The sequence below is a fragment of the Oncorhynchus masou genome, chromosome 9 (genome assembly GCF_036934945.1).
Source record: "Oncorhynchus masou masou isolate Uvic2021 chromosome 9, UVic_Omas_1.1, whole genome shotgun sequence".
Taxonomy (NCBI): Eukaryota; Metazoa; Chordata; class Actinopteri; order Salmoniformes; family Salmonidae; genus Oncorhynchus; species Oncorhynchus masou.
In genome coordinates, this window is record NC_088220.1 from 16,931,276 (window position 1) to 16,953,365 (window position 22,090).

The window sequence follows — 22,090 nt, forward strand, 5'->3', positions numbered from 1 at the left end:
CGAGAGATCGAGGAGAGATCTCTCCATCACCAGATCTTCAGGATGAATAAAACGTGGACAAGTGAGGTGGCTTAGAGCACAATGTCTTAACGGTAGTAAGGTCATACGTTCCTCTATGGGTATATCTATTTGAATTCACTTTTTGACTGCACCCCTTTTGATTTGGATAAAACCTTCCATACATATTTGCCTACTATAGAAGTGCTCAGAAAATGACTTTTTGGAACTGAATGCCGAAACATTCAAGAGATGGTACTCCTAGTCTGACCGTTTTCATATTATCCTGTACATACAGTGGGGCAAAAAAGTATTTAGTCAGCCACCAATTGCAAGTTCTCCCACTTAAAAAGATGAGAGAGGCCTGTAATTTTCATCATAGGTACACTTCAACTATGACAGACAAAATGAGGGGAATGAATTGATTTACCACAGGAATGAAGGGGAATGAATTGATTTGCAAATTATGGTGGAAAATAAGTATTTGTTCACCTACAAACAAGCAAGATTTCTGTCTCTCACAGACCTGTAAATTCTTCTTTAAGAGGCTCCTCTGTCCTCCACTCGTTACCTGTATTAATGGCACCTGTTTGAACTTGTTATCAGTATAAAAGACACCTGTCCACAACCTCAAACAGTCACACTCCAAACTCCACTATGGCCAATGCCAAAGAGCTGTCAAAGAACACCAGAAACACAATTATAGACCTGCACCAGGCTGGGAAGACTGAATCTGCAATAGGTAAGCAGCTTGGTTTGACGAAATCAACTGTGGGAGCAATTATTAGGAAATGGAAGACATACAAGACCACTGATAATCTCCCTTGATCTGGGGCTCTACGCAATATCTCACCCCGTGGGGTCAAAATGATCACAAGAACGGTGAGCAAAAATCCCAGAACCACACGGGGGGACCTAGTGAATGACTTGCAGAGAGCTGGGACCAAAGTAACAAAGCCTACCATCAGTAACACACTACGCCGCCAGGGACTCAAATCCTGCAGTGCCAGACGTGTCCCACTGCTTAAGCCAGTACATGTCCAGGCCCGTCTGAAGTTTGCAAGAGAGCATTTGGATGATCCAGAAGAAGATTGGGAGAATGTCATATGGTCAGATGAAACCAAAATAGAACTTTTTGGTAAAAACTCAACTCGTCGTGTTTGGAGGACAAAGAATGCTGAGTTGCATCCAAAGAACACCATACCTACTGTGAAGCATGGAAACATCATGCTTTGGGGCTGTTTTTCTGCAAAGGGACCAGGACGACTGATCCGTGTAAAGGAAAGAATGAATGGGGCCATGTATCGTGAGATTTTGAGTGAAAACCTCATTCCATCAGCAAGGGCATTGAAGATGAAACGTGGCTGGGTCTTTCAGCATGACAATAATCCCAAACACACCGCCCGGGCAAGAAGGAGTGGCTTTGTAAGAAGCATTTCAAGGTCCTGGAGTGGCCTAGCCAATCTCCAGATCTCAACCCCATAGAAAATCTTTGGAGGGAGTTGAAAGTCCGTGTTGCCCAGCAACAGCCCCAAAACATCACTGCTCTAGAGGAGATCTGCATGGAGGTTTGGGCCAAAATACCACCAACAGTGTGTGGAAACCTTGTGAAGACTTACAGAAAACGTTTGACCTCTGTCATTGCCAACAAAGGGTATATAACAAAGTATTGAGAAACTTTTGTTATTGACCAAATACTTCTTTTCCACCATAATTTGCAAATAAATTCATTAACAATCCTACAATGTGATTTTCTGGATTTTTTCTCTCATTTTGTCTGTCATAGTTGAAGTGTACCTATGATGAAAATTACAAGCCTCTCTCATCTTTTTAAGTGGGAGAACTTGCACAATTGGTGGCTGACCAAATACTTTTTTGCCCCACTGTAAATCTGATACTCTCCATTTAGTATGATATGTTACGTTTCGTATGGTATGTATTAATTTGTGGATATCATACGAAACGGATGGACATGTTATGAATTTGTGAAACGTACAATGTGTTTGTGAATTTGCAAAATGTATGTTACGAATTCCAACTTGTTATAATGTTAGCTAGGCTAAGGGTTAAGGTTCGGAGTTAGGGTTAGCAAAAAGGTTAGGTAACGTGCTAAGTCGTTAAAGTAGCAAAAATGTAGATGAAAAGTTGCTAACTAGCTAAAATGCTACAGTTGTCCATGATGAGATTCAAACACACAACCCTTGGGTTGCTAGACATCCTCATTATATGCCCACCCATTCACCGACCAAGCACCCTCTTGCTAATGTTGAGTCTCGGATTTATTTACTATGTTATGTCTATGAGACCGGGCTGTGTGTTACCGGGCTGTGTGACCAGGCTTTGTGTTACCATTTTCTTTTTTAATTCTGCATTGTTGGGAAAGAGCTCATAAGTATTTCACGGTAAAGTCTACACCTGTTGTATTAGACTTATGTGACAAATAAAATTAGATTTGATTTAAAATGTGACCTTTTTTGCATACCGTACTACTATGAGACATCCAGGTCTTCACTGGAAAATATACAGTTTAGAATATAATTCAAAAAGTTTACGAAAAAGTATGCCAAACTATTTTGTAATTGTTAATAAATAAAAGTACTACAACTTTTAAAGATTATTTTCACATCGGCATATGTTGCTTCGACCCTATTTTACGTCATCTGACATTGTGTTATGACCGCCATCGTTTGAGCAAAGCTGCTCTTGAATAAAGAATGGTTGTCATGTTTTGGCTGTTAATTGGAATTAAACGTATATTTAACTTTCAAATGGTACCGCAAAGATTGTTGGAGGTCCACACAGTATATTGACTTGAATATCTGTTTTAAATTATACTGTCAATGATACATTAGCATTTAATTTTACATTCCACGGCAGGTGTACCGGCGACCATCGTTGTGGTAATAATTATTAAGTATGTAGAGTTCGAAAGGTATTCGCACTCATAACCATGAAAAATAATACGCCAAGGAGACAGATTAAAAATAATGTACTTAATTTAATACAAGCTCAAAATAATACAAAAACGGAGCATATGTTTCGGGCTCGTCTTCATCAGTGTAGTACAAACAAATTAGGAGACACGTATTTAAGGAGACACCTGCTGTCCATAACAGGCGCAAGCAAATAGTTGATTAGATAGCCTACTGGCGAATATGCAGTCCATGCCTATTAGCAAGGAATATGTATAAGTGTATGTAAAACCATAACAATTAAAACATAACTATCAGAAGCAATATATATGAAATACTCAAGTATGCTAAAAAGCTCAGAGTGCCGTGGGAGAGAGACGGAACAGATCAGTCACAGCATGATCAGCCTCAGGAAATATCTAGCCACTGGTGATTTCGGGTCATTTCTTTGGATGGCACTGCGGTGCTCGTTGACGCGTAACCGTAGTTTCCTTCGCGTAATGCCAGTGTATTGCAAGCCACATGGGCAAGACATAGATACACTACATTGCTAGATCCACAGTTAAGGAATATATTGGTGTATTCTTTATTTGTGACGAAAGATCTGAAACTGTTGCACTTTAGAATACCTGTACAGGCCGCACAATTGCGGCAGGGTAAGAAATCATCCGCTTCATCCAGACGTTCAATGCGTCAAGTGTCTGCGCGAATCAGCATGTCCCAGGCAGCGGGACGTGGAGTGAGTGAACAGGGGAACATCATGAAACGCATCTGAGCCCACAGTTTGCAATCCATTCCAGTGTTGTCTAATAATATTTTTGATGTCAGGTCCGTAATGAGTGTGTGGTACAGCACACCACAGAAAATTATTTTTGTTGTTGTGTTTGCCTTGTAATGTGTCACGTTTGTCCATAGCCTTTATTGAGTGCAGAGTCCAAACTTTCTGTGAAGTAACCTGACGGAAATTCGAGTACAATTTTATTAAATAATAAAATCCTAATTTCGAGTGCAGCGAGTGAGCGTCTGATGAATCAGAATTGGCTGTACGGCAAGCCCCTACTCAGACAGATGTTAACTTGATGTGTGACGAAGGCTTTCGGTTTGACAGACGGTAGAACGAATTGTCAAATCGTTTGTCTATAAAATGTATACTAATGGAACGAGTCCAGTTCCGTTTTTGGTGCATGTTCGTGTGATAAAAACATAAATATAGCGTTTTGTAGAACAGTGTTATCAGAAAAAGGGTGATTAGAATTGGAATTTCTCATGTGGCCCGTACGTGTTGTCATACTCAGGGGCCCATCGAAGTGCCTCGGGATCACAGATAATCCTCTCCAAACAAAACACAGTTCTTTGTACCAACTCAGCCATTTGTGTTGGAGGAGTAGAGCCCGCTCTGGAGTCTGAAGAGCAACGTAAAGCCTCCAGTCCAATGTTGTGGGGAATGTTGGTGTACAAACGAGTTGTCCATAGTTACAAGAAAGGTAGGCCTATCATAGTTCAGATAATTGAAGTCGCCTGTGTCTCTTCATTAGGATGGTAGTTTAGTAAAGAGGTCTGATATGGAAATTAGACAAAGACTCGGTTAGTCATTACTTGTCCCAGTCGAAACCAGGGGAAACTTCTGGTAATCATTGTGCGTTTTTGGTGAAAATATACATAACGGCTGTGGTGGGCTGCTTGTTGAGGAGGTAGCCCCGCTCCTAGTCAGTCAGGTAAACTGCCTCAGCTGTGAAAAGTACATTTCAGTTCTCTACACAGGTAGGGTTACCTTTGAGTTTGCAGTAGGAGTCTGTCAGACAATTGTCTATGGATTTATATCATAGACAGATATATTCATGCATGCCAAGCCACCTCCCTTATCACAGGTCTTGAAGATAAGGTTTAGATTTTTTTAGATGGAATAAAACATGTATCTTTGTCTTTGCAAGAGTTGGAAGCTATTTTCTTGTCATTACCAACAAACAAATTATCAACATCTCTCGCCACAAGCTTGCAAAAGCGTGTCAATCGCTGCGTTATTTACAAGTGGGCAGAATGTTCTTAGATCTGAATCCTTGACGATTATCCTCATTGGCATCACACACCACGAGGTAGACTAGTTCCTGAATGAAAAAACGTTCTCCCTTGGTTTGGAAGGGGTTGGGTCTCGGTGTCGGGAAAAAGGAAAGTCCTTGTTAAGCACAGCTGCTTCATCCTCATTGTATCCTCATCATATTAGCAGATCTGCATTTCATATCTATTGCTTCTGATATTGCTATATATTTTTTAACCTTTATTTAACTAGGCAAGTCAGTTAAGAACAACTTATTTACAATGACGGCCTAGAAACAGGGGGTTATTACCTTGTCAGTTCGGGGATTCGATCTTGCTATCTTTCGGTTACTGGCCCAACGCTCTAACCGCAAGGCTATCTGTCGCAGCCGAGATCGTTTTCGATTTTCAATTAAATGCGACATTTGAATTGCAAATTTCTTAAATATTTTTCTACATATTCCTTGATAATATGCATTTACTCCCTATTCACCAGAGTCTAATCAACTAGCCGCGTGCGCCTGTTAAGCACAGCAGATGTTTCCCAAAGGCGCTTCATGGTCAATATGATGTCTGCATTGGCCGTGCAGCATTTACCGTGATATCGCCTCTGCAGAAGTCGGGCCATTCATACTTGGCGGAGCAGCGCAGAGCTGTTGTGAAGGAGTTTTCAAGGAAGTGAGTTTGTGTTTATACAGGACCTCCCGTCCTCACCTACCGTTGACCAATTATGTCAATACGGAGCCCTCCACATTGTTACAAAACCTGAGGCGCATGGCGATGTAGTACAGAGCTCAATTTGGCTGTGTGCCTCCAGAGGCTTCGCAATTGCGTCACACCATGCATACGGCGTCTCCGATCACATTTTCAGATCAAGCATAAATTGGCTCTTAAAGTACGCGTCTTCCTAATTTGTTTGTACAGTACTGATGAAGACGAGGCCGAAACGTATGGGCTGTCTTTGCACTTTCACTTGAGCATGAATCACATTAAGTACATTATTTGTTTTGCATATTGGCCTCTTATTCATTTTCATGGTTTTGTGTGCAGTATCTTTTGAAATCACCAATAATTAGAAGTTAAAATGTCAATACAATTAAACAATGTCAATGGTGTACCAGCTAATTTGCAGTGGTCTGAAGGGAAAGGTCCATTCTATGACACTCACCATGTTATGTCTCAACCGATGGCTGGCTGCTGCTCAACCTCTGGCTGACTGGCTGCTGCTCAACCTCTGGCTGACTGGCTGCTGCTCAACCTCTGGCTGACTGGCTGCTGCTCAACCTCTGGCTGACTGGCTGCTGCTCAACCTCTGGCTGACTGGCTCCTGCTCAACCTCTGGCTGGCTGCTGCTCAACCGATGGCTGACTGGCTGCTGCTCAACCGATGGCTGACTGGCTCCTGCTCAACCTCTGGCTGGCTGCTGCTCAACCTCTGGCTGGCTGGCTCCTGCTCAACCTCTGGCTGGCTGGCTCCTGCTCAACCTCTGGCTGGCTGGCTCCTGCTCAACCTCTGGCTGGCTGGCTGCTGCTCAACCTCTGGCTGGCTGGCTGCTGCTCAACCTCTGGCTGACTGGCTGCTGCTCAACCTCTGGCTGGCTGGCTGCTGCTCAACCTCTGGCTGGCTGGCTGCTGCTCAACCTCTGGCTGACTGGCTGCTGCTCAACTGATGGCAGACACAAAAATCTCAAATATAGAGTAGGGTCTGAGCTACACCATATGCAAATATGAAGAAAAAAACTGTTTTTATGCAACTTTTTCCCCCAAGAAATTATCAAGTAGTTTGACAACCCTGTTCGTAAGCGTTTAAATTATATCAAACTCAACTGCTTATCTTTCCCAGTAATGAAGACTTGTTGCAGGGTATGCAAAATGGGTCAACTTTGAGCACCTTTATCTCTTGAATGTTTGTGAATTCCAGTCCAAAAAGTCCTGTTCTGCCCTCTTCTTCCATGGGCCCGTTCTGCCCTCTTCTTCCATGGGCCCGTTCTGCCCTCTTCTTCCATGGGCAATCGTATGGAAAGTGTTGTTTAAATCAAAAGGGATGCTGTCAAAAAGTGATTAAATTCCTATTGGAGATGAGCTTCATATCTTGTCTCACACTTACTTTCATGTTCCGGAAATGACCAGAGTACGACCCAGCTCTGTGCTGTTTCCTCAATGTAAATAATCCCCATTATCAACGTTGTTGCTGCGATCTAATTTCCATAAAGGGATCATCATCATTGAATATACACACACGTTAGTGCTGAGCAATTAGTGCTTTTTGAGGTCTGTTCGGTTTCATTTACATTATTAATAAAAGAATCATGGTTTTGTAAAAAAATGTTTTTACAATCAATGCACTAACCCATTAATGTGGGTTGAATGCTGTAATAACACTGAGTAAAATAAGAAATACAAGCCCAATGATGGTAGTGATTGGAGCGTGGATCAGAAAACCAGTCACTATCTGGTGTGACCACCATTTGACTCATGCAGCACGGCACATCTCCGTCACATAGAGTTGATTAAGCTGTTGATTGTGGCCTGTGGAATGATGTTCCACTCCTCTTCAATTTTGGTGCGAAGTTGTTGACTATTGGCTGGAACTGGAACACGCTGTGCTACACATTGATCCAGAGCATCCCAAACATGTTCCAATGGGTGACTTGTCTGGTGAGTATGCAGAGTATGCAGGCCATGGAAGAACTGGGACATTTTCAGCTTCCAGGAATTGTGTACAGATCCTTGCGACATGGCGCTGTGCTTTATCGTGCTGAAACGTGAGGTGATGACAGCGGATGAATGGCACAACAGGCCTTAGGATGTCGTCATGGTATCTCTGTGCATTCAAATTGCCATCGATAAAATGCAATTGTTCATTGTCCGTAGATTATGACTGCCCATACCATAACCCCATCGCCACCATGGGGCACTCTGTTCACAAGGTTGACATCAGCACACCACTCGCCAACACCATACACTCCATCTGTCCGGTGTAGTTGAAACTGGGATTCCTCCGTGAAGAAAACACTTCCCCAGCATGCCAGTGGCCATCGAAGGTGAGCATTTTCCCACTGAAATCGGTTCCGACGTCGAACTGCAGTCAGGTCAAGACCCTGGTGAGGACAACGAGCACACAGATGACCTTCCCTGAGACTGTTTCTGACAGTGTATGCAGAAATTCTTTGTTGTGCAAACCCACAGTTTCATCAGCTGTCCAGTTGGCTGGTCTCGGACGATCCCACAGGTGAAGAAGTCGGATGTGGGGGTCCTGGGCTGGCATGGTTATACGTGGCCTGTGGTTGTGTGACCGGTTGGATGTACTGCCAAATTCTCTAAAACGACATTGGAGGCAGTTTATGGTAGAGAAATGAACATTAAATTCTCTGGCTCTGGTGGACATTCCTGCAGTCAGTATGCCAATTGCAGCTCCCTCATCTTGAGACTTCTCTGGCATTGTGTTGTGGGGAAAAAACTGCACATTTGAGTGGCCTTTTTATTGTCCCCAGTACAAGGTCATGCTGTTTAATCAGCTTCTTGATATGCCTGTCAAGTGAATGGATTATCTTGGCAAAGGAGAAATGCTCACTAACAGGAATGTGAACATAATCTGAGATAAATAACCTTTTTGTGCACATGGAACATTTCTGGTATCTTTTATTTCAGTTCATGAAACATGTGACCAACACTACATGTTGCGTTTATATTTTCGTTCAGTGTACATCACACAGTTCAGGCTTGATCTGATTTATCTCTTCAGAAACTGCATATCGAACGAGCTCGCAGGGGGGGGAAAAATTATGAAATGGAATTCAAATAATTGAACGGATGTTGGTAATTTCGGTTAATCGCTCAGCACTAACACACATTCAAAATCCTATTTTACCTGAACGTAACCCTAATTCTATTCATAATCCTAACCCCTAAAATAGCCTATTTCCTTGTGGGGACCGGCGAAATGTCCCCACTTGTCTGAATGTTCCTTGTTTTACTATCCTTGTGGGGACTTCTGGTCCCCACAATAATAGCAAAAGCCCATACACACATACAGTTCTAAGAATGGTGCCTGTGTGTCTAGCTGTGCCACCGTGTGTATCGTGGAAGAGGTCGTAGAGCAGATTCTGGCGAACCCTAAGCCCTGACCCCTGTGGTGTGGGGGGTGAGTTCGGGGCAATGCGCTGCCCCACCCTGCTGGCCCTGCTGGCGGGGGTCATGCTGTACCTGGTGATGGGGGCGTTGGTGTTCCGGAACTTGGAAAGCCCCAAGGAGAGCAAGGAGCACGAGAAGCTGCTCTGCACCACACGTGACTTCCTCGGAAACCACTCATGTGTCACTGCACAGAACCTCAGCGACCTCATAAAGGTAACCCACACCATAGCACACACACATTTCACAGACCGGGAAAGCATACACTTGAATAGAAAGATGAGTTTAAAACACATCTGAGAAGAATCTAAACAGACTAAGATCGGTGTCGAGCCCCACCTGAGAAAGTGTAGCCAGGGGTAGGCAACGAGATTCAGCAACAGGACAACTTTTGTCGACGAGGATGGTCATTTGTAAATTAACCACAACTAAGCACCAAAAGGTCTTTGAAAATTACATTACACGATCACGTCAGTTCTTTAAAAAAAAAATTTTTGTTGAATACTTAGCAGACTTCCTGGTGATTTTAGTCTTTTTTGATCAAAAACTAAAATCCTAAAAAGAACACACCCCAGATGTAGACCCAGCCTAAGACGGGTAATGAGCAGGTGTAGACCCAGCCTAAGACGGGTAATGAGCAGGTGTAGACCCAGCCTAAGACGGGTAATGAGCAGGTGTAGACCCAGCCTAAGACGGGTAATGAGCAGGTGTAGACCCAGCCTAAGACGGCTAATGAGCAGGTGTAGACCCAGCCTAAGACGGGTAATGAGCAGGTGTAGACCCAGCCTAAGACGGCTAATGAGCAGGTGTAGACCCAGCCTAAGACGGGTAATGAGTAGGTGTAGACCCAGCCTAAAACGGGTAATGAGCAGGTGTAGACCCAGCCTAAGACGGGTAATGAGCAGGTGTAGATAAAGCCAACCTCTGTTCTGTCTCTGTATTGTCAGAGTGTGGTGAAGGCGGTGGAGGCAGGCCTGGACGTAAAACACAGCTCCACCAACTTCACTAGCAGGTGGGACCTGGCCAGTGCCTTCTTCTTCTGTGGTACCATCATCACCACCATTGGTGAGCCTTTGTTCATTTTTTCCCTCCTGCAAACCCTTTGGTAACGACCTATTCAGCCAGATGTGCATTTGGAATTTGACAGAAAATAAATAATCCCATCTTGGAAAATACAGTAAACCTTAAGAGCACACGCTGGTTGAATCAACGTTGTTTCAATGAAAATACGTTGAACCAAAATAGAATAGACGTTGAATTGACGTCTGTGCCCAGTGGATTGCTGGTGAAATTGATTAAAAAAAACTGATATAGATTAACAGATAGGTGAATGTGTATGGTTTCCCTTTGTCCTCAGGGTTTGGTAACCTTTCTCCCAGGACCAAATGGGGCCAGCTGTTCTGCGTGTGCTATGCCCTGGTAGGGATCCCTATGTTTGGTTTCCTGCTGGCTGGTGTCGGGGACCACATGGGGACGGGGCTGAGGAAGGCCGTGTGGAAGATGGAGACGCTCTTCCTGGTTAGACTGTCTTGTCTCGGGGCTGCTTCATTCTTAGGATGTCATCTCATTGTACTTGTCTATCTCAGGGGCTGCTTAAGTGATGTCACTGTGCTGTAAACAGAAGAGGCTGCCGTCTTGGACTCTAGCACTTGAAACATGTTTACACACAAGTAGAATAGAATCTGACATTCAGTCAGTTGTTAGCTACTTCCCAATGAAACTCTGCAATAATTTTTTTGTATTACTGTTTATCAAAGAAAAGGCACATTATTAGAGTCTTGAGGAAGATCTTACCCTCTCCATCCACCTCACTCTTTCCCTTATTTTGTGTCCCTCTCTCTCTCTGCCCCTCTCTCAGAAGCGGCGGGTCAGTCCCACCTATGTACGGATCATGTCTGCTGTTCTGTCCATCCTGATTGGCTGTCTGATCTTCCTCGCCGTGCCAACGCTGGTGTTTAAGGAAGTGGAGGACTGGTCCTTTCTGGAGGCGCTCTACTTTGTGGTCATCACCCTCACCACGGTCGGCTTTGGAGACTACGTAGCAGGTGTGAAGTGAACTGTACACACTTTGGACAGTATAGAATCTGGAGAGTACATACTCTACACATCCCTTTCAGGATACACGCTATGAAAGATACAAATCATATTTCATGGGTACCTATCGAAGGTCCCTTGTTTGTGTGTGCACGTGCATGCATCAATGCGTAAATGTCCCTGTGCGTAGGTGCTAACCGGCGGGACGGAGATCTGTTTAAGCCCCTGGTGTGGCTCTGGATAGTGTTTGGCCTGGCTTACTTTGCCTCCATACTCACCATGATCGGGAACTGGCTGCGGGTGCTGTCCAAGAAAACACGTGCTGAGGTGAGTGGTAGTGAGTGGGACACAAACCAAGTGAAGGGCTGGACAAGGATTTATTGGGGGCACTTTGGATTTTAACTGTCAATATTTACTTATCCTTTATCCCTCTGTCTTTCTCTCTGTCTCTGGGTTTCTTTCACTCTCTCTCACCTCTCTCTCTCACCTCTCTCTCTCTCTCTCTCTCTCACCTCTCTCACCCCTCTCTCTCTCTCTCTCTCCCCTCTCTCTCACTCACCTCTCTCTCTCTCTCACCCCTCTCTACCCCCTTTTCTCGTGGCAACAGGTCACAAATCTTGCTGCTCTGATGGCACACTGTGCCATCTCTCTCTCACCTTTCTCTCTCTCACCTTTCTCTCTCTCTCTTTTCTCTCTCTCTCACCTCTCTCGCTCTCTCTCACCTTTCTCTCTCTCTCACCTTTCTCTCTCTCTCTCTCTCTCTCTCTCGATCTCACCTTTCTCTCTCTCTCTCTCTCACCTTTCTCTCTCTCTCACCTTTCTCTCTCTCTCTCTCTCTCCCACCTTTCTCTCTCTCTCTCACCTTTCTCTCTCTCACCTTTTCTCTCTCTCTCACCTTTCTCTCTCTCTCTCTCTCTCTCTCTCACCTTTCTCTCTCTCTCTCACACCCCTCTCTCTCTCACCTTTCTCTCTCTCTCTCCCACCTTTCTCTCTCTCTCTCCCACCTTCTCTCTCTCTCTCTCTCTCTCACCTTTCTCTCTCTCTCACCTTTCTCTCTCTCTCACCTTTCTCTCTCTCTAAATTCAATTCAAGGGGTTTTATTGGCATGGGAAACATATGTATACATTGCCAAAGCAAGTGAAATGGATAAACAAAAGTGAAATAAACAATGTGAACAGTAAATATTACTCAAACAAGTTCCAAAATAATAGACATGTCAAATGTAATATCATGTTTATACAGTGTTGCAAATTAGTTAAAGTACAAAAGGGAAAATAAACAAATATAGGTTGTATTTACAATGGTGTTTGTTATTCTGTGGCAAAAGGTCACAAATCTTGCTGCTGTGATTGCACACTGTGGTATTTTACACAACAGATATGGGAGTTTATTAAAATTAGATTTGTTTTCAAATTCTTTGTGTCTGTGTAATCTGAGGGAAATATGTGTCTCTAATATGGTCATACATTTGGCAGGAGGGTAGGAAGTGCAGCTCAGTTTCCACCACATTTTGTGGGCAGTGAGCACATAGCCTGTCTACTCTCTTTTTATTTTATTTTTGTAATATATTTATTTAACTAGGCAAGTTGGTTAAGAACAAATTCTTATTTACAATGACTGCTTACCCCGGCCAAACCTGGACGACGCTGGGCCAATTATGTGCCGCCCTATGAGACTCCCAATCACAGCCGGATGTGATACAGCCTGGATTTGAACCAGGGACTGTAGTGACACCTCTTGGACTGAGATGCATTGCTTTAGAGCGCTGCACCACTCTTGAGAGCCAGGTCTGCCCATGGTGACCTTTCTCAATAGTCTGTAAATAGTCAAAGCTTTCCTTAATTTTGGGTCAGTCACAGTGGTCAGGTATTCTTCCACTGTCTCCTTTACATTTACATTTACATTTAGGTCATTTAGCAGACGCTCTTATCCAGAGCGACTTACAAATTGGTGAATTCACCTTCTGACATCCAGTGGAACAGCCACTTTACAATAGTGCATCTAAATCATTGAGGGGGAGGGGGAGGGGGGGTGAGAAGGATTACTTATCCTATCCTAGGTATTCCTTGAAGAGGTGGGGTTTCAGGTGTCTCCGGAAGGTGGTGATTGACTCCGCTGTCCTGGCGTCGTGAGGGAGTTTGTTCCACCATTGGGGGGCCAGAGCAGCGAACAGTTTTGACTGGGCTGAGCGGGAACTGTACTTCCTCAGTGGTAGGGAGGCGAGCAGGCCAGAGGTGGATGAACGCAGTGCCCTTGCTTGGGTGTAGGGCCTGATCAGAGCCTGGAGGTACTGCGGTGCCGTTCCCCTCACAGCTCCGTAGGCAAGCACCATGGTCTTGTAGCGGATGCGAGCTTCAACTGGAAGCCAGTGGAGAGAGCGGAGGAGCGGGGTGACGTGAGAGAACTTGGGAAGGTTGAACACCAGACGGGCTGCGGCGTTCTGGATGAGTTGTAGGGGTTTAATGGCACAGGCAGGGAGCCCAGCCAACAGCGAGTTGCAGTAATCCAGACGGGAGATGACAAGTGCCTGGATTAGGACCTGCGCCGCTTCCTGTGTGAGGCAGGGTCGTACTCTGCGGATGTTGTAGAGCATGAACCTACAGGAACGGGCCACCGCCATGATGTTGGTTGAGAACGACAGGGTGTTGTCCAGGATCACGCCAAGGTTCTTAGCGCTCTGGGAGGAGGACACAATGGAGTTGTCAACCGTGATGGCGAGATCATGGAACGGGCAGTCCTTCCCCGGGAGGAAGAGCAGCTCCGTCTTGCCGAGGTTCAGCTTGAGGTGGTGATCCGTCATCCACACTGATATGTCTGCCAGACATGCAGAGATGCGATTCTCGCCACCTGGTCATCAGAAGGGGGAAAGGAGAAGATTAATTGTGTGTCGTCTGCATAGCAATGATAGGAGAGACCATGTGAGGTTATGACAGAGCCAAGTGACTTGGTGTATAGCGAGAATAGGAGAGGGCCTAGAACAGAGCCCTGGGGGACACCAGTGGTGAGAGCGCGTGGCGAGGAGACAGATTCTCGCCACGCCACCTGTCTCCTCTCTGTTTAGGGCCAAATAGCATTCTAGTTTTTTTGTTAATTCTTTCCAATGTGTCTTTTCATTTTCTCATGGTTTGGTTGGGTCTAATTGTGTTGCTGTCCTGGGGCTGTGTGGGGTCTGTGATACAGCCTGGATTTGCACCAGGGACTGTAGTGATGCCTCTTGCACTGAGATGCAGTGCTTTAGACCGCTGCACCACTCTTGAGCCCCAGGGCCAGCTTGCTTAGGGGACTCTTCTCTAGGTTCATTTCTCTGTAGGTGATGGCTTTGTTATGGAAGGTTTGGGAATCGCTTCCTTTTAGGTGGTTGTTGAATTTAACGTCTCTTTTCTGGATTTTGATAATAAGCGGGTATCGGTATAATTCTTGTAAACAAAGGATATTTTTGCAGAATTCTGCATGCCGTCTCAATTTCGTGTTTGTTCCATTTGGTGAATTCTTGGTTGGTGAGCGGACTGTAGACCTCACAACCATAAAGGGCAATGGGTTCTATAACTGGTTCAAGTATTTTTTGCCAGATCCTAATTGGTATGTTGAATTTTATGTTCCTTTTGATGGCATAGAAGGCCCTTCTTGTCTCTCAGATCGTTCACAGCTTTGTGGAAGTTAACTGATGTTTAAGCCGAGGTATGTACAGTTTTTTTGTGTGCTCTCGGGCAACGGTGTTTAGATGGAATATGTATTGTGGTCCTGGTGACTGGACCTTTTTTGGAACACCATTCATTTTGGCTTACTGAGATTTACTGTCAGGGCCCAGGTCTGACAGAATCTTTGCAGAAGATCTAGGTGCTGCTATAGGCCCTCCTTGGTTGGGGACAGAAGCACCAGATCATCAGCAAACAGTCCATTTGACTTCAGATTCTAGTAGGGTGAGGCTGGGTGCTGCAGACTGTTATAGTGCCTTTGCCAATCTGTTGATATATATGTTGAAGTGGGTGTTTTTTGTGTGCCAGTTTTAACAGCACCCTTGTTGTTTGTGTACATAGATTTTGTCATGTATGTTTTTCCCCCAACACCACTTTCCATCAGTTTGTATAGCAGACCTTCATGCCAAGTTGTATAGCAGACCTTCATGCCAAGTTGTATAGCAGACCCTCATGCCAAGTTGTATAGCAGACCTTCATGCCAAGTTGTATAGCAGACCTTCATGCCAAGTTGTATAGCAGACCTTCATGCCAAGTTGTATAGCAGACCTTCATGCCAAGTTGTATAGCAGACCCTCATGCCAAGTTGTATAGCAGACCCTCATGCCAAGTTGTATAGCAAGTTGTATAGCACCCTCATGCCAAGTTGTATAGCAGACCCTCATGCCAAGTTGTATAGCAGACCCTCATGCCAAGTTGTATAGCAGACCTTCATGCCAAGTTGTATAGCAAACCTTCATGCCAAGTTGTATAGCAGACCCTCATGCCAAGTTGTATAGCAGACCCTCATGCCAAGTTGTATAGCAGACCCTCATGCCAAGTTGTATAGCAGACCCTCATGCCAAGTTGTATAGCAGACCCTCATGCCAAGTTGTATAGCAAACCTTCATGCCAAGTTGTATAGCAGACCTTCATGCCAAGTTGTATAGCAGACCTTCATGCCAAGTTGTATAGCAAACCTTCATGCCAAGTTGTATAGCAGACCCTCATGCCAAGTTGTATAGCAGACCCTCATGCCAAGTTGTATAGCAGACCTTCATGCCAAGTTGTATAGCAAACCTTCATGCCAAGTTGTATAGCAGACCTTCATGCCAAGTTGTATAGCAAACCTTCATGCCAAGTTGTATAGCAGACCTTCATGCCAAGTTGAGTCAAAAGCTTGTTTGAATTCAACAAAGCACAAGAAGACTTTGTCTTTGTTTTGGTTTGTTTGTAAATTATTGTGTGCAGGAGGAATACGTGGTCTGTCTGGTAATTTGGTTAATAGACAATTTGACATTTGCTCAGTACATTGCTTTCACAAGTCTGCTGTTAATGATAATACACAGGATTTTCTCAAGGTTGCTGTTGACGCATATCCCACGGTAGTTATTGGGGTCAAATTTGTCTCCACTTTTGTGGTTTGGGGTGATCAGTCCTTGATTCCAAATATTGGAGAAGATGCCAGAGCTGAGAATGATGTTAAAAAGTTTAAGTATAGCCAATTGGAATTTGTGGTCTGTATATTTTATCATTTTATGTAGGATACCATCAAAACCACAGGCTTTTTTGGGTTGGAGGGTTTGTATTTTGTCCTGTAGTTCATTCAATGTCATTGGATAATCCAGTGGGTTCTGGTAGTCTTTAATCGATTATTCTAAGACATGTAATTGATCATGTATCTGTTTTTGCTGTTTGTTCTTTGTTATAGAGCCAAAAAGATTGGAGAAGTGGTTTATCCATACATCTCCATTCTGGATAGATAACTTTTCGTGTTGTTTGTTTCGTGTGTTCCAATTTTCCCAGAAGTGGTTAGATTATTTTGGCTTTGATGCCTCATGATTGAGTGTTGCTCTGTTCAAGTAGACTGTGATTTTGCTGTGATCTGATAGGGTTGTCAGCGGGCTGACTGTGAACATGCTGAGAGACTCTGTGTTGAGGTCAGTGATAAAGTAGTGTACAGTACTACTGCCAAGAGATGAGCTATAGGTGTACCTACCATAGGAGTCCCCTCAAAGCCTACCATTGACTAGAGTGAGCTGCAGGAGTTGTGACCCATTTTTGGTGGTTATGTTGTCATAGTTGTGTATAGGGGGACACATGGGGGAGGGAATGCTGTCACCTCCAGGTAGGTGTTTGTTCACCTGTGTGCTGAGGGTGTCAGGTTCTTGTCCAGTTCTGGCATTTACAATGGGTTGCCACAGACTAGTACATGTTCCTGGGCCTGAAAATGATTGATTTCCCCTTCCAGGATGGAGAAGATGTCTTCATTACATGATGGTGTTTTCTGGTGGGGGAATAGGGAGTGTGTATTGATCTGTTGCTCCTGTGTGAAGGGTTAGGGCTGTGTTTGAGGGCGATGTCTTTTAGGGTCCGGGCGAAGATGGGCTGCCTTGTATAGGTGGACCTGGTCATAAAGGCTGTTCAATTCCACGGTGGAGTGGTGGGCAGGTAAACATTTGGTTTTGATGCACAGTCATGGGAAGTACTTACGTGTACCTGCTGTATGGTAGCAAGGTGGAGATGGCTACTTGTGCGTTGGAAAGCAGAATACGTTTTTTAATCACTCCCTTGAGGGCTGTAGCCACCCTTTCCTGCTGTGTTCTCAGGTCTTTGTGTATTATGTGACTGGGTGACTCTAGTTGGTCTAGGGCGCGCTGGGTGTTTGGACACCAGAGTTTAGGCACTGTTTCAGAAAATGTTTATTTTCTTGTATATATTTCCTGTTTGCTGTCTTCTCTGCTGGGGGGCCACCTCCTTTAATGGGTTGTTCTCTGTCACACGCCATCACCCTCACCCTCTCCTCCAACATTCTGGTTCTCTCCTAGTGCTATGTTCTGCTCCTGCTCTTTCTCCTGTTCATGTTGTCTCACCACAGTCCAGAGTGCAGATGTCTCTCTCCACCTCCAGCTCCCCGTGTCTGGTTGAGGAGGTGTTGAGCTGGACTATTTTGTTGTTGTTGTGCTGACTGGAGTGTGTTCCAGCTCCACCTGCCTTACCTCCAGCTGGGTGAATTTATCCTTAACTTCAACAAGGGTCTTAACTTTTAGATGCACTATTGTAAAGTGGCTGTTCCACTGGATGTCAGAAGGTGAATTCACCAATTTGTAAGTCGCTCTGGATAAGAGCGTCTGCTAAATGACTTAAATGTAATGTAATGGACTAGTACTCTGTGCTGGGAGGTTGACTTTCCTGTCAACCTTTACGGGTTGCTCATCTGTGGGGTTGTATAATGAAGAGGTCTGGTCTGACATGCTCGGGGTATCTTTCTCAAGAGAGAGCTCAGCAGGATAAGATATCTCTTTGATGTGAAAGTCCAGCTGAAATTGTTTGCCCTGTACCATTACTGTACAAATCTGGAACAGTAAAAATTCACATTGGTTGACTCAGTCTTCATTGTCTAATATCCTGAGTTTCCACCCATCGCTAACCCCCCCCCCCTTCTTAACAGAGGGGCAGTGTGTTAATACAGCACCGGATGGTCTGTGTGGAAGATTAAGTTGCTTATATTCCCATTTTTATAATAGTCAGCAAAAAGTGTTGCTTGATTTTCCATAAGGAGCTTCATTTTGTACTCTTTTCGTGCCTTATCATTTTTTACGTACGGAGGGTACTGTATTGTAATTACCTCTGAGCAGCGGGAGGGGGCTTCTAAGGCCTCTGCCTTTGGGTGGGTAGGCTGTGCGACTCTCCTGCCATTGTTGGGCTCAAGACCTTTGATACCTTTCACTTCACACCTCAGTGCTAATTGAAGTTGTATCTGTTCTGTCCTAGCAAGCTTGGTAGCCTTAACTTAGATTTTACTTTATAAGGACTGAATGCTATCATTGTAATGTATTTTTCTTTTTGGCTTTTGAAAATAAAAAGTAGCTTCAGACTAAACATGACCCTCAGTTCCAGGTTGGATGGTGTTTTCAGGTTTCTGTTTGTTTTCCAGAGCATTTGCTGTATAGCTTGGAAATAATCATCTTCGGTAGTATGAATCCTTCCAGGTAATTCCATCCAAAACCAGTTTGTAGGTTAGGAGTTTTGATTTGGAGTGAAGGTTATGTTGTGGAGGGTAGTATCCTGTATATGTCTATGTTTATCTAACTCTAAATCTACCTTTTAGTAAAAACATGCTGAAAAACGTGGGCGCTCACATGCAGCTGTGTCTCTCTCACACACCTCTCTTTGCCTCTCTCTCTCTCTCACACCTCTCGTTGCCTCTCTCTCTCCCTCTCTCTCACACACCTCTCGTTGCCCCTCTCTCTCTCACACCTCTCGTTGCCTCTCTCTCTCGTTGCCTCTCTCTCTCACACCTCTCGTTGCCTCTCTCTCTCTCACACCTCTCGTTGCCTCTCTCTCTCACACCTCTCGTTGCCTCTCTCACACCTCTCTTTGCCTCTCTCACACCTCTCGTTGCCTCTCTCTCTCACACCTCTCTTTGCCTCTCTCTCTCTCTCTCTCTCTCTCTCTCACACACACCTCTCGTTGCCTCTCTCTCTCTCACACCTCTCGTTGCCTCTCTCTCTCTCTCTCTCTCTCTCTCTCACACCTCTCGTTGCTCTCTCTCTCTCTCACACCTCTCGTTGCCTCTCTCTCTCACACCTCTCATTGCCTCTCTCTCTCTCACACCTCTCGTTGCCTCTCTCTCTCTCTCTCTCTCTCACACACCTCTCGTTGCCCCTCTCTCTCTCACACCTCTCGTTGCCTCTCTCTCTCTCTCTCCCTCTCTCTCACACACCTCTCGTTGCCCCTCTCTCTCTCACACCTCTCGTTGCCTCTCTCTCTCTCTCTCTCACACCTCTCGTTGCCTCTCACACCTCTCGTTGCTCTCTCACACCTCTCGTTGCCTCTCACCCTTTTCCCGTCTCCCCCTGTCTCTCAGATGGAGGAGTTGAGGGCCCATGCTACAGACTGGACCCAGAACATCCAGAATATGTCCATGGACTTCCGGATCCCCAACCCTCTGGACCTCAACGACCCCTTCCTGCTGCAGCGGCGCCGCTGGAAACGCAGCACCCGGCGGCGGGTCCGCAGGGGGGCGCTGGGGCACCGCGGCAGGCAGGGCGCTATAGGGGAGAACGGACATCTGCCCAATAGGTGGGTCTCCCATACCCGCTCCATGACCCGTCTGGAGGTTGTGAGGTTAGGGGGGGGCGAGGTTAGGAATGAGGGGACGAGGTTAGTACCAGGGGTGGATTCCAGAGTCAGTGCGAGGTCAGAGGGCAGGTCGTTGGGCCGGACGTTGGTGAGGTCGCTGTCGATGCCTGCGGCGCGCTCTGTGATGGAGTTAGATTATGACCGTGATCCTGTTGCTATGATGATGCTGCAAGGGGAGTCTGCGTTTGAGTCTAAGTCGCTGTCCGAGTCTCCAGAGTCTGACTCCAGATCAGAAGTCTCCTCCTCTGACTCTCACACCTCTGACATGTGTACACCAGGGCAGGGGATAACTTTTGCCAGTTTTGACGCCAGTGGGTCTCTCTGTACTGGGGAGAGGGGAAGACAGGGAGGATCCAGACAGGTATTTTTCCAGGAGGATGTCCGGTTCCCTGTGCCTCTCCAGCAGCTCCCCAAGTCCCACAACCCCACCAAGCCCATCCCCATGTCGCCCATATTCTCTGTGAAACCCATGCCGCTCCCCATGCCCAACCCACCAGGCTGCAAAATGCTAGATTTCTTCGGGGAGAACTTGGCCTACATTGACGAGTCGTCGGACACGTTGAGTGACAGGAACCAGCCGGTTGAGGGGGCTGTCAGTCCTCGCCCCCGTAAGCCCTGCAGGAGGAGCATAAGGAGGCAGCTGCCCCACCGGAGCACCCTGAAGGAGAGGGACAGTGACATGCAGCCCCCCTCCAACCCCCCGACACCTCCCCCTCTCTCCCATCTCAGAGACTGACACAGTGACATGCAGCCCCCCTCCAACCCCCCGACACCTCCCCCTCTCTCCCATCTCAGAGACTGACACAGTGACATGCAGTCCCCCTCCAACCCCCCGACACCTCCCCCATCTCTCCCATCTCAGAGACTGACACAGTGACATGCAGTCCCCATCTAACCCCCCCACCCAACCCCATCTCTCCCATCTTAGAGACTGACACAGTGACATGCAGTCCCTATCTAACCAACCCCATCTCTCCCATCTTAGAGACTGATGAACAGTCTGATAGGCACAGGTCATGAAGGGGGAGAGTAAGGCTGGTCTTTATTACTAGTGTTCACAGGAGAAGCAGACCTCAAAGCTCAGATGTACTTATATTTTTTACTGGGGATAAAGGCCAATAATATACTAGATCTCACTGACTCAGGACCATAGTCACCATTGAGATATATTTGTATGAAAACTAATGCATGTATTCAGCAGCACAGATATAGAATATATATATAAACTGTCTAAACTCAGTCAAGTCAGAGGTTGAGAAATAGCACCATCTCCTGGCTGGTAAGTGTAGTACAACATCTCATCTGCGAAGGTGTAGCCTGCTGTGCTGTCCACTACTGGAGCTCAGCCCAAACCTCAGCCATGGTTTTTAAATCACTGACTAAATGACTTTTTTGAATAACCATGTTAGATCTGGCTTCAGACATCCATTCCTCTGTATATCCCAGTGTCCTTCAGCGGCAGTGTAGCCTAGTGGTTAGCGTTGGACTAGTAGCCGGAAGGTTGCGAGTTCAAACCCCCGAGCTGACAAGGTACAAATCTGTCGTTCTGCCCCTGAACAGGCAGTTAACCCACTGTTCCCAGGCCGTCATTGAAAATAAGAATTTGTTCTTAACTGACTTGCCTGGTTAAATAAAAAATATATATATGGGATATATAGTGCTCTGGTTGAATAAAGGTAAATAGATATATATATATATATGGGATATATAGTGCTCTGGTTGAATAAGGACCATTCCACAACAGGAATCCCTTTGGGGAAGTGTAATTTGGTGCAAAACATTTTATTTTACATCATTTTAACATTGTCATAAAAAGTACAGAGTTTGACTTAATAAAAAAACATGATTTTTCAAGAGGTTAAAAAATATATATATACTTTGTGCCAAATAAAGTAACAGGGTTGACAATTTCATCTTAAATAACCGTAAATCCTCACTGACTGGATTAGGTATGTAAGTTGTGTGCAGCAGGCAGGGGCAATTGAATAGAAACTTCCCAAAAAGTTGTATAGATATTTCCACACTAACATGATGATAATGCCCTTTTAGTGTAAGAGCTGTTTGAAAATAAATGTGACATTTGTGCCTGTTTTGGTGGGATGGAGTTTTGGCCTGTTTGGTGACAACACCAGTCGGTATATTAGTTAATAGACCAATAAGAAAG

The 22,090-nt window shown here is 45.3% G+C and overlaps 1 protein-coding gene across 1 annotated transcript; it reads left to right on the forward strand.

Moving 5' to 3' along the window:
- The first annotated feature begins 9,025 nt into the window (after window positions 1–9,025).
- On the forward strand, window positions 9,026–20,662 carry LOC135544962 (potassium channel subfamily K member 4-like). The gene is made up of 6 exons (XM_064972646.1): window positions 9,026–9,289; window positions 10,021–10,138; window positions 10,431–10,591; window positions 10,932–11,118; window positions 11,298–11,434; window positions 19,652–20,662. The coding sequence occupies exons 1-6, from the start codon at window positions 9,101–9,103 to the stop codon at window positions 20,660–20,662; spliced, it is 1,803 nt and encodes a 600-aa protein (XP_064828718.1). The 5' UTR covers window positions 9,026–9,100.
- The last annotated feature ends 1,428 nt before the right edge of the window (window positions 20,663–22,090 follow it).